The sequence below is a fragment of the Vanellus vanellus genome (assembly GCF_965231255.1).
Source record: "Vanellus vanellus genome assembly, chromosome: 5".
NCBI lineage: Eukaryota > Metazoa > Chordata > Aves > Charadriiformes > Charadriidae > Vanellus > Vanellus vanellus.
In genome coordinates, this window is record NC_138910.1 from 25,710,988 (window position 1) to 25,728,005 (window position 17,018).

The 17,018-nt window shown below is 47.8% G+C and overlaps 1 protein-coding gene across 1 annotated transcript; it reads left to right on the forward strand.

Annotated features, from left to right (window-relative positions):
- Positions 1-5,601: 5,601 nt before the first annotated feature.
- On the forward strand, positions 5,602-6,913 carry HOXD4 (homeobox D4; the record flags this gene model as incomplete). The annotated part of the gene is made up of 2 exons (XM_082484385.1): positions 5,602-6,010; positions 6,416-6,913. The coding sequence occupies 2 exons, from the start codon at positions 5,602-5,604 to the stop codon at positions 6,718-6,720; spliced, it is 714 nt and encodes a 237-aa protein (XP_082340511.1). The 3' UTR covers positions 6,721-6,913.
- Between the last annotated feature and the right edge of the window lie 10,105 nt (positions 6,914-17,018).

Sequence of the window (17,018 nt, forward strand, 5' to 3'; positions counted from 1 at the left end):
CTTGAGAGTTGACAAGCCAAAATATAATTCCCACCATAAATTAGTTTAAGAGCATACAAGTGCAGATGCTTTCGTTCCTGGAAGCAGTAATCGGGAAAGTGTTAGCAGGGAACCGTCTGCGGGAATGCGGCCGTGCAGGCACCTCTGCTCCCGGGTCTCCCCGGCCGGGGGGGGAGCGCGCAGTAAGTCCGCCACCAGCCTCCCCACTGTCACCGCCGCGCTCGGGCTCTCTCTTTGTGCCCCTGGGAACCCCCTCCGTGGGAGTGGGGTACCGGCGCTGCTCCGCCCGACAACGCGGAACAGCTTTGCTGGGGAAAATGGACAGGTAGAGCTCAGGTGGTTAGGGCAGCGCTGGGATGGGCGGGCTGCTCCCCGCCTGAGATTGCTGAATTTAATGGGACATCTTATTTGAAGCTAACCTTTTTCATTAAAAAAAAAAAAAAAAAAAAAGGCTAAAAAAGAAAGGAAAGGAACGGTAAGGGAATGTTTAGTGCCGAAATTCTGATATTTTCCCACTGTCCTCGCAAGCTCTGAATGCTATGAAGAGTGGGCAGAACTAAAAAAAAATATTTTTTTAACAAAAACAGTCTTGGGAAGCTCTGTCTAGTGAAGTATTGATACCGAAGCAATTGCTCTGTGTGTAATACAATAACTCTCCAAGATATCGTAGGAAGGCAATAGAAGGGGTGAAAAATCGCTTACAGGAAAGAAACCCACAATATTAGTATTTTACTCTAAAATATACCACCCGTTTCAGGAGCATTAGACTGAGCATGTGTTTTTGTTTACCTTAATGTGATCTTTGAATGTATTTATTAAAAGATTTAAAGGAAAGTTCAAGTCAAATCCGTCCTTCTATAACGCAAACAAAGACGCATGTCTCGTGGTTACTGTTCGGTTAATTGGGTGATCTTAAAGGCGACCTATCCTAGAGTAATACGAGATTTATTCTCATAAAATTGTAGCTCTTTCTGTGCTCAGCATGGTTACGATGCTGCACGGCATATTGTGACATTTTATGGGTGATGGTTTAGCAAAGGTGATCGGAATATTTCATTTGTAAGTGACTGGATTGCCACAAAACAAAACAACAACAACAAAAAAGGCCTTTGTTATTCTTTTTTTCCATCAGTGAAAGAGGGAGGTCTGACTTTTCGTCCCTTTAGAAATTATCCGGTATAAAATCTAGACTATGAATATTAAAAGTGAAAGATCACAGCCCAGGCAGAGGGAAAGCATGTGTTCATAAAAAACTGCCTGAATGCAACGTGGTCCTCACTCGGAATGGGCTTCCACCCCATCACTCCGCTGCTCGCAGGATTTACCACCAGCTCTTCTCTGCCTTCATCTATCAAATGTGGTCTGTAACTGTTCTCCAGAAATATCGCCCGTATGTGGAATACAACAGTAACAAACGTTTTTATTGCAACAGGTTCGGCAGCATGGAAGGACATCCACGGTAAGTAACCTCTTATTTCTTGTAGAGTTTGCATTGCTTGAAAATCCTGTTTCTTCCCTTCAGACTGGAAGAATTAAAACTGATGTATCTCTGTTGAATATTGCTACCAGAAAAAAAAAGGGGGGGGGGGCTGGGGGTGGGGGGGAAGGAAAAAAGACTATGTCAGCATGTGAAGGCTCTTGTGGAGTCGGTTTGTGGCAGCATGTCATAATTCTGGCTAGCATTAAAAGTAAAGGTGCAGTCTCCCAAGGGTTTATTATAGGGCTGTACAGGTGTCCTCCTGCTCCTAAGCACTCTGAAGCAATTAGCAGCGTTTCCATTTTCCCTCGGCGGGACTGTACAGCGCCTCCCCGTGCAGATCCCGGACGGATCACGTTGTGTCCCAGCGCCTCACAACCTTGGCTACTCCTCCTCTTTTCTCCAGATGGGTTTCAAAGCAGGGTTGTGCCTGCTGTCTAACGTTAACCTCGTTTGGCACAGCCTGGCGAAGGGGTGAGGGAGGCGGTAGCCCTGGAGGCTATCAGGGCTGGCCAGCCGGGTCAGCCCACGCTGCAGCCGGGTCGTGCGGGGCGGTAGCGCTGATCCCCTGGTCCTAGGGCTCTCCGGGCAAGGGACATTCAAACGTGGATTTAAATGCTGTGAAGTCACTGAAGGGAATGAGTGTCTGAGCTTTAACTGGAGAAGCTTGCATGGTCCCGCATGAGCTGCGCTGGGGGTACCGAGGGGAGGGCAGCAGATGACTGTGTCTCAGGAAATGCTGTTGAACCTTTCTGGCTGCAATAGGGAGCTAAGAGCATTAGTCCTGGTGCTTCAGACTGAGACCGGCTTGTCTCTCAAAGAGGAAAAGAAAGCCTGCGGTATTTGGAGATTCATTTGGTACACGTCGCCCTCCCTCCTTCTGCCAGCCCCGCTCTGACCGGCAGCAAGGAGAGCAGCGGAGCTGTGTTTGTTTGCGTTTCTGCCTGTTTCCTCTCCCTGCTTGCTGATAAATAATCTCTTTCACTGCTTGTGCCAGGCTGCTTCTCTTTTTGCCTTGCGTTGCGATATTGTTTTTCGAGCCCTTTAAATACGAACTAAAGAATCGCCTCCAGCGTCGCAGTTTTAATTGTGTTCCATAGGTAACTTTCCTCCCCTCCTAGCTCAGCCCTCCGCTATGTAGATGCCCTTGGCATTTTATTCCGGGGCCGGCCCTAAATGTATGGATTACTTGTTTTCTGCCAACGTACATTTAGCATACTGATTATGAACCAGAATACAAAAAGCCTGATAGATCAAAAGGATTTTGTATGGGCAGTTGAACAGGAGGTGAATATATAACGCTTTTGTTCATCAATAACTCTTTGGCTTTGACCTGTCTGAGCAAGTCGTGCAATAAGGTGAAACGCAGGTCACAGCGTCTAACAAATATGAAAATGTGTAGTATTAAGCAGAGCGGAGAGCTGCTGCTTCCCCAGCCCCATCGCTTCTCCCCGGGCAGCCCTCGGCGGGCTTGTCGGTTCCCGGGGGCTGCCCCAAACGCGAGCTCCCTTTGAGGGGGGGGGACGACGACACTGTTACCCTGCCAGTTCAGCTGGGTGGTTAACACCCCCCCCTCCCCGCTTTGGGGGGAGGTAGCCCCTCAGAGAAAGGAGGAGAAAGCGGGGAGAACCGCTTAAAATAGTTGGGTGGAGATTTAAATAATCCGGGGGGGAGGGAGGGGGAGAGATTAAGGGCACAAAGTCGTTTCGAGTTGCACTTGCTGTGAAGAAGAGACCGCCGCAGTGGTAAGAAAGCAGATGTTTAAAAATAGCATCCCCCAGATCAGGCAGCTGGGAGTTGGAGGCAGGCAAACAAACCGGTACACATCGCTCGGATAAACGCAACACCCCCAAATCTGCCCTCCGCAGTGGTTGGATGTATCACACCCGCACCATTATTTGTCCTTATGGTGCCTGTTTTAAATAGTGGAAGGAGAAGAGGTTGACCGCAGGACAGCAGTGAGGAGCTGGGTCAGACACAATTCATGAACTTTTGTACTCCTGTGTGCTGCTGTCGACAAAGTAAAAATAATGAAACTTTGTGATATGTTTGTAAATGATTTCGGCTGACCTCTCGCCCTGCCCTTCACCATAAACGCTACGGCGGGGAGAACCTGGGAGGGTGCGAGGCTGCGGCTCGCAGGCAGCTCGCGGGGATAATAGCTAGACCAGCATAATGGGATGAAGGTAAATTTGGAAACTCTCTGCTTCCCGAGAGCAACTAACTTCAGCCTTTAAACTCCTCTTTTTCACCAATCGCTGTTTCTGTTTTCGGCTGTTTTACTTCTGTTTCGATTTTTTTTTTTAATTCTCTCTCTCTGTCTTTTTTTTTTTTTTTTTTTAATTTGGGGGTGTGTGTCTTTCTAATTAGGGAAAAAATCTCTTCAGATTCGTGTTAGCCTAAATAGATAAAGACTCCTTTCTAAATGATTTTAACCATTATTATTCTAAATAGCGCAATTCGACCGGTAACGTCCGTTTTCCGTAGCTAGGACGTAAACGGCAGAACATTTAAAGTGAGCAGCAGGTCTTTCTGAGAATTTGGTAGGCGAAATTCGTCGCTATAAATTGATGGAGAGTCGTATAGCCCTATTGCAGTAATAATAACAAGCGTGAATCTTTTCTGAATTCCCACCTTCCTGCAAATCCGTATTTCAGAACTGAGTCCCAGCAGAATAGTTTGCATTCCTCAGAAGACAGTAAGGACTAAGAGAATGGCAAAGACCTGCTATATTGTAGATGAAAACAGAATGTTATTACGTTGTCTATATATACCCTGTAGAACCGAATTTGTGTGATATTCATATAGTCACAGATTCGATTCTAGGGGAATATATGGTCGATGCAAAAACTTCACCTTTCTGCAAATGGTTAGAAGTTTAAATACTGGCGGAATCAAAAGGCGTGTGCGTGCTGAACACTCAGAAATTATAAAAGTTTTGCTGTCTCGCTCCTATATGCTAGGTTTTAGGACGTCTCTTAAAATTTCAGTTGTCGTTCAGTCGTAACTCTCACTGACAGACTGTGAATTTAAACAGTTAATCTCACCAGAAGTTACAAATTTTCTAAAAAAAAAAAATAAATTATCTACCAATCAGTGAATGGATCTTTAAAAAGATACTCATAAATTAGCTAGATATGCCAGCCGTTAGCGAAATTTTCCTGTCAAGGGTCCAGATCGCATCAAAATATTTACGCCAGCAGCACAAAGCAGCATTCGCCTCACTGGAACGTATTTACTTGTGCTCCAGGAATGATATTGATGAATGAAGACCGAATTTAGCTCATTAAACCCGTGATATTTTTAACCTAATTAAATGCCGTCTCCAGTTCAATTGATTGAACTTTAGTGGTTAAAAGTGAACGGTTTCTTGCCATCTGTATGATTTTACATACATACGTGTATAGATTTATACGTATACGTGTGCGTTTGCGTCTGTGCGCGCATACGTATGCCCGCATATATCTCGAGGCTTGCAAAGTGAATGAGAAGTTACTGATTGCCTAATTTAATTCAGCAGAACTAAATTCTGGTAACTTTTGGATGACCTCTGCGAGACAAAGACAGGACAGATCTATTGTACGTCATATTACCCTCTTCTTTGACGGCTTTTCTTTTCCTCGCCTCCTTATCAGTTTCCTCCCTTTTAATCCCACTTCGGCTGCCGGCTCCGTGTATTTCTTTCGATATTTTTATTTAAAGCGAGGTAACAAACCCCGGCGGCGGTCGCGGCTGGTAAAGCAGCCGGCGGGGCATCATCCAGCGGGGCTGAAGGAAACCAGCTCAGACAAAAGGCTGTCCCTACCTGCGGGCCGGGGAGGCGGGTACCCTACCCGAGGGGTACCCCTACACCTCCGGTACCTGGTTTGGGGGGTGCGACCCGCCGGGGAGGGGAGGGGAGTGGGGGGGGGGGGGGTCACCCGGTTCCAGGGATATTATTGAGTGAAATCGGTGGAAATGCTGAGCTGCGGCGAAATCCGGTGATCGGCTCCCGCCTCCCCATTGGCCGGGCCGGTCACATGCCCGCCTAACTTTATTCAGTTGACAGCAAGTAGGAGGGCTCTATGGCAGGGGGAAAAAAAGACAACACGAGAAAAATTAGTATTTTCTACCTTCGGAAATTAATGGCCATGAGTTCGTATATGGTGAACTCGAAGTATGTGGATCCCAAATTTCCTCCTTGCGAGGAATATTTGCAGAATAGCTACCTAGGCGAGCAGGGGGCCGAGTACTACAGTGCCTCGCAGGGCTCTGATTTCCAGCACCAGGGACTCTACCCACGGTCAAACTACAGCGAGCAGCCCTTTAGCTGTAGCAATGCCCAAGGCTCTGCCGTGCAGCCGCGGGGTCACGGACAGGAGCAATCCGGCCCAGCGAGCCACTTCCCCGGCCAAGCAGAGCATTGTCCACCGCCTCCAATGTCCAACTCGCGAGCCTGCAGCCAGCAGCCGGCCCTCAAACCCCCAAACGGGTCGGCAGTTAAGCAGCCGGCGGTAGTTTACCCCTGGATGAAGAAAGTCCATGTTAACTCGGGTAAGGATCCTCTTCTTACTTTGCTCTTCTACCCTGCTTCCGACCGGCCTCAGCGACGCTCGCTCGAGTCCCCCGCCAGGCGCGGGGACGAGCTTTTTAAGCCGAGGTGGCCAATTACACTCGTCATAAATTTTTATTGCTGAGGAAATAGGCCGTTGGCCATGCGGGGCTTTGCCGTGCATGGAGAAAACTCCATTTTAGGAGCCTGCTAGAGGCTCCCAGCCTACCTAGCTGCGTGTGCCTGTAGTGCCTGCCTTAAAGGAGGGGGAGAGCAGCCCCTCCATTGTAAGCAACTGGGACGAATCCAGCCCGGCCACATGCTCGCAGCTCGTAAGGTTTTCTTTTGTAAAGTCGAACCGGCAAGTCAAGATTAGCTTTGTAAAGTTCTCCGTATTTTTTTCCCAGTGAATCCCAATTACAACGGAGGGGAACCTAAACGCTCCCGCACAGCTTACACCAGACAGCAAGTCCTAGAACTGGAAAAAGAATTTCATTTTAACAGGTACCTGACCAGGCGCCGCCGTATCGAGATAGCCCACACTTTGTGTCTCTCTGAGCGCCAGATCAAGATCTGGTTTCAGAACAGAAGAATGAAGTGGAAAAAAGATCACAAACTGCCCAACACGAAGGGCAGGTCTTCTTCCTCTGGTTCAAACCCCCATTTACAGACTGGTTCCAAGGACCATCAGACTGACTTGACAACTTTGTAGAAGAGGTGAAATTTTCCATTTCATCCTTCGCTTCTGACCAGTACTGTACATAACTGACACTGCCCAAGCAGAACCTGCATGTAGCAGCTAAGGACTCGAGAAACTGTCATCTTTCTTTAAGGTACTGTTGTACAAAGGAGACAAAATGACGCTACTTTGGACTTTATTTTATTTGCCTCTGCTAGCACAACCTAAAAAAAGGAAAAAAAAGCGGGGGGAGGGGAGGAAAAAAAAAAACATCATGCAGGCAGTGGGAATTGGGAAAATATTAAACGAGACCTTCTGTCCATAAAAAGTAATAAATCATTGAAAATGAAACTGTCCTGTGTTTCAGTTTGGAATTCGAAAGTGAAGGTTTGATGCTTTATTCTGGGATTTTTACTTTTAATTGTCTTTTTATCCCATGCAATTTCGGGAGGATGCGTTTGGACAAGTTCAGGACAGCAAATTTATAGCATAGTCTTTTATTTGAACATAAAGACTAGTAATTGTGAACTTTTTGTGCTGCTTTACCTTTCTTGGTGTAATGAAAATACTTGCTCATTTCCGTAACGTCTCAGAAGATGTGCATAGGAATTAAGTGAAAACGGGTTATTTTATGTACTGATAGTGTTAGCGTATTTATTTATTTGTTACATAGAAGAGTGAAGATAAAAAGAAAAATAGACAAACCAAAAACGGGGAAAGGGAGCTGAAATACAGTATTTCTCCTTCCCAGTCTCATGAACACATGTATAATGTTTACTTGTCTTGAACATACACAACTTTCTTGTCCCCCCCTTTTTTTTTTTTTTTGTAATTTCCTTTTTTGTGAATAGGAAAAGAGTCTCTGCTCCTTACCGTGTGCCATCCAGGGCTAACAGGCTTGAAATCTGTTTCCAAACTCTGCTCTGCTCAGCGCTGTACTTTAAACCATCGATACCTCATTTAAAAATGGGGGGGGGGGGAAGGGGAAAAAAAAAAAGACCACAAAAAACCCAACCCCCCCAACAAAAAGAAAACCCCAGAGTGAAAAAGTATTGCGATTTCTGGTATAACCTGAGCCATTCAAAGCTCAAAGCTGAATGTATTATTTCTATCAGATTTTAAATTTCTTTTCTGCCCGAGAGAGAGACAGGCTATATGTGTTGCTGCTTTGTTTTGGGGTTATTTTGGTTTGTTGGGTTTTTTTTTTTTTTTTCTTTTTGGAAGAAAGTGATTGTTTTTAGGCAAACCACAACACATGACTGCAGTGGTTGGAAATCTCAGCAAGTTGCTTTCAAGGAAACGGGAAAGGCTCTGATGGGAGCAGAGCTGGTCTAATACCCACAGATTTGTCCCTGGTTGCTGGCAGCATCGTGCCAAAGTTTTAGTGCGTTGTAACTACCAAACCCAGCCAAACCAGCTCCCTCAGCCACTTACACCTCCGCCCCGGTGCTTTTAAAGCTCAGCCCTTATCTCCTGTACCCTCAGGGCAGCCTGGGAGAGGGACCATATCATCGAAATTGTAAGGAGGTGATGCCTTTATTAAAGAGAAAAGGGGCAAAGAAGGAAACCCAGGGCAAGAGCTGAAGGGAGGTGGAAAGAGCAGGGGGTGAGTTAACGTGCCCATCTCCAGGCTGGGTGCTTCCCACCGAGGACTCACTGCTTTCTGGGCTCGCTCGGGAAAACACTGGCCAAAATGGTCTTGAATGAATTCCAAAATAAAAGGCGAGCTTTTCAACAGGAGTGTATTCGGCAACATTAACTGTGGCCAGCGGTTAATTTCTGCCCTTTTCTCATCCCTAGAAGTCCGCACAGTGTCTTGTAAGACTTGGCCTTTTGTTTTAGAGCCTGGAGAAAACTCTTTGTTCTTCCTTAGGGTTAGCCCAGTTCTCAGACTTGCACATGGCAATACTTGAATATCTCCACGTCGTGATATTAAAGATGGATATTCCCGCATTATTCGCATCATTGTTTCTATGACAAAAAGCACCGAGTTCATACATAGTAAAGACGTCTTTTTTCTGACGCCTTCACGTTGAGAAGCTGAAAAGGTATTTTACTGAAGTTCGGCTAAATTGCAGGAACAGGTTCACCCAGAGGACAAATTTTCTATTCGATTAGTTGTATTTCAGCCGGGAAGAGTGACCTCTAAACCCTTAACCTTTTGGACCCAAACTACCCTTCCTTTTCTCTGGCATGGAGAGCAGCTAGCAGCAGCGCTTGAGGAGAGAATTCCTGAGACAAGTTTTCAAGTTTTGTTACACCCGGTTCCTGCGATAGCAGCCTTTCGTCTCCAGAGTTGTCTAAAGCCCTCCCTTTGCTCTTCATATAAATCTGGGGGAAAAAAGAAAAAAAAAAAAAAAAAAAAAAAAGAAAACCCACTCTGGCTGCTCTTCTTGAAAATCCCCCCTCCCGGACCCCCGCTGTGTACTTAAAGTCTGTGATAAGTTGGCTGGGAGCAGGGCAAACGTGTTATTCGACAGAGAGCTACCAACTTTGGCATCTGTGGTACAGTGCTGAAAAATAATGGCCTTGGATAAGCAAATCCTTGCTTTGTGCTTCTTATCGACCGAGATGGCTCCCGAAGTTAAAGGGCCAAATTCTGCTCCCAGATTTCCTTCCCCCGCCCACTGAAGTCAAACAGGGATGTAGCTGCGAGCAGAATTTGTCTCATTGTCTTTTGAAATGTTAATATCTCCAGGACGAGTGTTGGGTTCAGCAGGCACAGCTCTTACAACCCTGTTTGCAAGTCCCCTTTGAGCGAGGCTGGGGCACTGTAAGTTTACATAGTTGTAATTGCGCTGTAAGCTCGGAGAATACGTGAACTGGAGGCATAAAGTACCAAAAAGAAATCGTTTCCCGCTGCCAGTGCTCTGAAAGGTCAGGAATGTCTGTAATAACGACCAGAAGCGCCCACTGGTCGTTATCTCACGTGGAAAACAAACCCGAGGTGTATTTGTAATTGGTTTTTAACCCCTCTCCAGAGTTATTTTGTGTAGGAAAGGAAGCTGGTTATTTTTGTTTACCATGGGTGAAACGTTGTGCATTGGAGCCTTTGTGAAACGGTCGCGTTGTCCAGCGATACTCTCATCTCTGTTAAAGTGTGATGCTTTTTATAGACTTTACCAATGTTTTGCTGCCATTGATTAAAGCGTTATTTACACTAATTGTCGCCTGTAGTTTTGATGTAAGCCCTCCATATACATTTGAAATAATAAAAGGTGTAGAAAAATAGATTCTGGTTTGTACCTTGAACAAACAGTCCTTACAAGGTGGGTATCTCTTCTGTGAAAATGCTGGTCCCTCCCATCATTACAGTGTTAAAAGATGAGTGACTCTGCATAGCATCCTTCCAAATGTCCCTTTGAACAGGTTTGCTGATTGCCCCAGCCATAATGGTGTGACTCTAGGCCAAGCTGGAGTCTATATTTACATTTAGGCTGCAGTTAAAAGTGCCTGTCATCCATTTGCTACTGCTTTGCATTTAACAAGCCCTCCTAGAATGACTCCCGGATTTATGCATGTGTGGTAGGAGGCAAGGAGCCACACCTGAAGTCACCTCGATCCCCACACAGATGTGTGCCTTTTAGGTGAGTCCTGGAAGGAACCAATTTAAAAAATAAATGGACATTTGAAATTGAAATGCAGCGAGTAGCTTTCTCTGAGCAGCAAGCTTCACTTTTGCAGTCGATACAAATGAAAGATCACAAGAAAACACGAACTTGGAGAGTTTAAACTTTCCCATGCACCTAAGGCAAACATCCTTTTTTTTTTTTTTTTTTTTTTTTTTCCCCTCCCCTGTGTAAGCACCTCAGACAACCTCAGACAATAACACATACCTCTGGCCAGGAAGAAGTCGATTGCACGATTTTTGTCATAAGTATTTGTCACTGAGGACCTGTCCTCTCCTGGAGCGTGGTCAAGGCACGAGTCCAAAAAGACAGTCCCTTGCTCAGCCCGGGAAAGGAGCGTGGAGCACAGCAGCAGGCGTGTGCCCTTACTGCCTGGAGTGCACGGAGGGGAGGGTGCGTGTGCGTTTCTAAGCCCACGCTCGCTAAGTTTAAATGTCGAGGCACATTTTGTGATTATACTTTCTCTCGCTGCTGGTTAATGGCTCCTCCTGTTACTCCCGATACATCAATACGGTTCTGTATATTATATCACCACTAGTCGTTAAGGTAAGAATGAAGAGGAAAGGCAGAGTCAATAGCAAACCCCACTCACTGTACAGTACAGTAAATAGGGACCTCTCGGTGCAGAGCCACACCGCTTCCAACGGCCATGTTTGCTAGCCCTTTCCCCTGATTCTTTTTTTTTTTTTTTTTTTTTAACACCCCCCCCCCCCTATCCCCCAAGCCTAGAGACCAAAATAATCTTGCTAGGAACAGTCATAACAGGCAGAATTTCAAAGTGCAAGGAAGATGATAAGAATAGATTTCTACAAGTCCTGACCACGTGATTTGCGAAATAATTAATTCAGCACGTCCCTTAAGAAACACGGAGTCGTCATTAATCTGCCAAGCAAAGGACTCTATCAGACTTGAAAACTGAAGAGATCCCAAGAATATAATATACAAAGGGTGCAGTCCCTCTCTCTGCACACCTAGCTCTTTGGTAGCTGCCGAAAATAAGAGACGCCCGGTACGTAAACATTTTTTTTACTTTTATTCCTTCTTATTTAAGCCTTAATGAACTCAGCTGTCAAACGCTTGACAAATAGGGCACGCTGCTTCCTGATTTCCAGCTCGGCAGCGGCCGGGAGCCGGACCGGGCGCAAGCGGTGACCTTTGCTTCCCAGGGAGCGGGGGGAAGAGGGCGAGCGCGGAGAGGCGCGGAGCCCCGCGGAGCCCCGCGAAGGAGGCAGGCTGACCGCTGAGGGCGGCCGCCTGCGCGGGGAGGCGCGGAGCGGCGCGGAAGGAACAATGCGGCTGTCAGGGCAGTCGCTGCCCGGTCCCACCGGCGGGGAAAGGCCCTCAGCTCCTTTGCAAACCGGGTCGTAAATTTCGCCCTGCCTTTTGACAGCGGGGCCGGAGCCAGCCCCGAGCGCGCCGTCACCCCCCTCCCTCCGCCGCCCGCACAAAGGCCGCCCGGCCCCGGCCCCGCTGCCCGCTGTCGCCCCGGCCGCCCTCCCCTCTCCTCCCGAGCCCCGCAGCCCGGCTCCGGGCAGCCGGGGAGCTCGGACACATGCAGCCCCCGAAGTGGGCACACCGCCTTTGCAAACCTCCGATCAATAGCCCGGACTAGGGGGAAATCGGATTTGTGGTTGGGGTTTTTTTTGGTTGTTTGGTTTTGGTTTTGGTTGGTTGTGGGTTTTTTTTTGTTGTTGTTGTTGTTGGTTTTTTTTTTTTTTTTCCATACAAAGCCATTCTCCGTAGAATATGGACCAGGAGGCTGAGATTTCGCTGTGAAATCCCAGAGTCAGCTGGAAATACTTTCTGCAAACAGGATATTCTTTATTATCCCTTGCTGGAGTAATTTCTAAAAACCCCTGGATTGTAGCTTTTTATTACTTCCGTTTCGGTGGCAGGACAGAGACAAAGTTTCCTATGTTATGAATTATACATTCAAACAATAACACATTAATTCAATTATTCAAAGATGACAAATGTTTATGTGCTTTGGTAGTGACTAAGGAACAGATTTGCTACTTCACGAGAACTCCTACATTTTTATCAATGAAGTTTTATGTTATCCTGTGGGTCCGGGAAAGAAACCAAACTCCACCAAGGCACGCAGTAAAATGGACCCGAACATAAATCGCAGCCCTTTCATAAGAGCGTTTATTCCCGCATATAGCCCGGGCTATTTTATCAGTTTGACAATTGCCGGAGTTGTTGTTATAAATCATCATAAGTAATTCCTGAAAGGGTGCGAGGCTGCTGGGGGGCGGGCGGAGACTGTAAATCTTTCTGTTTTATTGCTCTATGAACATATGCTCCGATTGAAGAAGTCTTAGATCCTTTACTGGAGACAAATTCACGCAAAGCTGGAGTCCCACCAGCCAAAGGATTAACATTTCCTTAATACTTTTTCAGTTCCCTTTACGATGTCTTAATTCTGGCGACGGTGGCGAAGGTGCTCCTTTCTTTCAGCCGTCCTCCATTTTCACATTAAATTTCGCCTCTTTTTTTTTTTTTTTTTTTTTAGCCCTAAACCCTGAAAAGACACCCGAGGGCTGTGGGGCTTTTTCCAGGGTGTTCCGAACTGCCCTCCAAAAAGGCATTTTCTTCTGTATCCTCTTCGTGCTCTTTGCTCGACCGGTGCCCAACTTCTCCCTCGCACTTTTGTGTAGGAAGCGACAGACCTCTCCGTCATCCAAAATGTCTAAACAGCGGCCAGAATTATGTTCGGCTTTGTGTGTATGTACACAAGTATGCAGAACACGCTGTGCGTGTAGGGGTTGCTGTATGTACACACAGACACGCGAGCGCGGGGGGCTCTGCAAAACTACCCAGACGCCGAAATATATGGCTGACGGAAAAGGATATAAAGAACCATTACCTTTTACTTGAGGCGAGATTTAAGTGCATCATTTCGAAGAAATATAGGATTATAAATCCGAAGCCGTACACAATAATTTACATTGAACTTATGTTTCCATCACTGGACTCCAATCTTTTTATAACTGGTTTGCAAAGTCAGGAAAAGCAATGTAATTTAGATAAATGTTACAATGCACTTACGGTTAGTATTGTAAGGTAATACGTTACTGTCACATCCCCATGCTTTGGATGGTAATGAAATCATAGCAGATGTTAGATTAGGTGTGGTGTATTTATAGCTACAGATATGTTAGAAAAATCAAGCAGAGGAGCTAATATAATTTTTTTTTTTTTCCTGCCGAACTGGAATTGTTGGGGAGCTTTGTGGGCGCATATGACGGATATACATCGGGTTTGCTCTATGTCTCTTCATACACATAGAAAGGGGAGGCAGGCTCAGGGCAGACACACACACGCACAAATGTCATGAGGGGGTTCTTCCCCCCCCCCCCCCCCCAACGCTTCTTTAGCCTCCAGACAGGGATAGTGCCCGCTGCCCCGCATCTTCCCGGCACGGAGAAGGATAGAGCAAAAATTCGCGCACGCCAGTGAGCCCCAGCGCCTTTCCGCGAGAGCAGCGCTGCTGCGGAGCTGCCCCCGGCGCAGACTCCCGGCTGCAGTCGGTCCCAAATACCTCCTCTTTCTCCGCCGGGAATTTCTGCGCCCTGGGATCAGCCCGCGGATTTCACCTTTTCCCCGGCTCCGCCGGCCCCGCGGGGCGCGTAAGTGCGGGCGCCGCCGCCGCGGAGCGGTGCGGTGCGGTGCGGAGCGGCGCGGAGCTCTGCGGGAGGAGTGCGGTGTCGGCAGCGCGGCCGGTGCGCGAAGCGCGGAGGGGAGCGCGGGGGCGGCCCGGTGCGCGGGGCCTGGCGCGGCAGCCCCGCTGCGCGGGGGCGCGGGGAGCGCGCCAGCCTCGGCCCCGGCGAGCTGCTCCCGCGATCACGTGGGCGAATATGCCTGTATTTTAAGGCAGTGCCTATATTTCTGATTATAAAGGGGTTTCTCCTGCTCGCCCCCAAAATTCATCAATGGCCGCACGATTTAAAACCAAAACAAAACACGAGCCGGCCAATTGCTGCCTTTGGTTCCAGGAGGCTGATGGCTAAAGGGTTGTGTGTTGATTTTTTTTTTTTTTTTTTTTAAAGCCCAACAAATTCCGATTTCCACTCGCTCTCTTTTATTGGTAGTTGAGCCTGAGCCTGTTTTCGTTCTATCGGGAATTCTGGTGTGTGGAAATATCTGTAAAACCGCAAGATCAGGTTTAGGAGAGTATTGTCTGCAGACAAAGGGTGAAGGATATGTTCTGAGAACTGCAAGCGCAGATCCTGAAAAGTGAGGAGCCCAGGTTTATGATAAATTGATACACAGGTAAGCAACTGCATGACAAAATGGGACCTTTAACCACAGGGGCTCTATTATCGCCTTTGCTCAGAGACTGTCTGGAATTTGTTTGCAATCTCTGCCCATAACGGCTGGAAATGCATGGAGCGGTCTCCACCTCCTTGAACGTTTTTGAGCTGTATCTTTTTGTTATGCTATTTAAATAAAAAGTGGACTCCTTCCCAAAGGCTAGGGGAAGACGTTTATCCCTATCCTATTCCCAATCTTCTGTGGTTTCAGAAAGGGAATTACAAAGAAGCAAAGGAACGAGGGAGAGACAACTTTGCGAGATGCTCCCATTGCCAAAGTAAGATTGAGCATCACGTTAATGCGTTGCCGCGGATAGCCGGGCAGGGGGTAGCCGTGTTGATTTGCAAAGGGCGATTTAAAATAGGCTCATCGGTAATGTAGCCCCCACATAGAGTCTCTTAAATATTCCTGCCAAGTGTCTTCCCGTACTTTTTCCCCTCGCCGTGCATTCGTGTTCCTCAGTGGCTGTTGTTTTCCTCCCCCCGTTGTTTTAGTGTTGATGTTACCGGTATGCTCATGCCTTCGAGTTACACACGCTGTTTAAAACACGGCTTGATATTTGTCTACCGAGAAGTTTCTTGCCCTGCATTTGTGCGGTTTGATCAATAAGGCGGTGGGAAGGTGCCTGGGGAGGGGACACACCGGTGTCTCTCTGGGCGGACTGGGGGGCTAGAAGCAGCCACACAGCTTCCCCGCATGCTCAGCTCCCTCTTGGGCTGTTGCGACCAGCCCGGTTCTCCCAGGAGCGCCCCTTTCCACTGTCTTGTGGCCTGCCTGGAGCCCGGGCGAACTCTCGGTTGTGTTTCTTAGAGACCCCCCGCGTAAAGCCCGGCTTTGTGCTGGCGAGCAGGAGCGGGTGTAAGGCTGCCCGCCCCGAGTCACCCGGGCGAGTCCTCTGCGGGGGCCGAAACGCCCCGCGGGACAGGGAAGCGAGGGGAAAGGGAGAAAGGTGGGGTGGTTGTTGTTTTTTGTTTGGTTTTTTTTTTTTTTTTTTTTTTCTTTTTCCTTTCTCTTGCGTGTTGCTCTGCTCGATCAGAAGTTAAAGGCAGTGAACATTTTTCTTAGCTGTATGCCTCCAAGCTGCTGGCCTGCCAAGTTAGTCAGCTGAATCCAATTACTGCAAGCAGCATTTCATTTGGCTCGATGGAAGCACTCACTTATAACTTCACCTAAAATTTCAATAATACCTATATTGGGCCCACGCTTGAATAATTCTAAAGATTTCCCTGGGTTTAGCTGTGGCAACTTCTTCTCTGAGGTCGGCTCTGCAGGAGCAGCGCTGGGAGCAGAGCACAACCCCGGCGTGCCCGGACTCCCCTCTCAGCAGGACAAACTTTGGGGGCTATTCCTTGTGGCCGTGGAAGTCTCGGTATTTGGCCAAGATCTAGCCTAGTAAAGCACGTCTAGAGCGAGAAGGCTATCCCTTGTGAGGCTGAGGAGCCTCTTCGGAAAGGAATGAGAAGTCGATAATTAATTAGGCGCAAAATGAAAACTTACCGTGTTAATCAACAGCGGCTAACAATGACTCGGTTTGCAATATTATGATCTCTCCGCTCAGGGGCTAAGGTGCAACGCAACTTAACGCTGCCTTCATACACCCTGTAAAGTGTTATTTCTAATGAACTCTCTTTAAAAAAAATAAAGCACTTAAAGTTGACGTACGCCCACGTGAATATATTATATAAGACGTTACCGGGACAGGCCCAGGCCAAGAACCTGAGCGAGCATCATGTGTAATCATGAAGCTCCACTTCCCTAACTCCAGTTTGCCAGCATAAATTAAGGTGATTTGGAGGGGGAATGTTGCATCCTACTGGGTTTGGGTAGGGAGAGAGAAGACTTGGTGGAAAGTTGTAAGGTCTGTTGTGTTGTGAGCTATTGGAGGCGCTTCCGTTGGTTGTTCATTAAGTGGTGAGTTATTGCTATACGAGCCAAAGGTCATTTCAAAGGCTTATGGTGGCTAGATATCGTCTTTATAATGACCCGAGCTTCTTTGTGGGGGATTTTCTGGCACTCTCAAGTTCTTAAAGTCCTGGGTCGACACTTTACACAGCCAAATGCAAAATGCTCATTTCGAGCCGCAAATATTTACGGCGTATTTTCAGCGCTGGGGTTTCTTTGCTTTATCTTTCTCTCTGTCTTACCGGGGGTTGGGGGGAGGAAGGGAGAGAGACCCGTGCTACTTCCATTCCCGCGGAGCGCTCCGCGGGCCGAGAGTGCGGGCGGCTGGCGCGGTGGCTAACACCGACGGGGGTGACCGCAGATCCCCGGCAATGCCGCTCCCGTATCCCCGTGCTCTGCCTCTCCACGCCTCGGCCCGGGCGTCCCGGGGAGGCAGAGGCAGCTCCGCGGCCGCGGTGGGTGCGCGGGGCCGGGCGGAGCGGC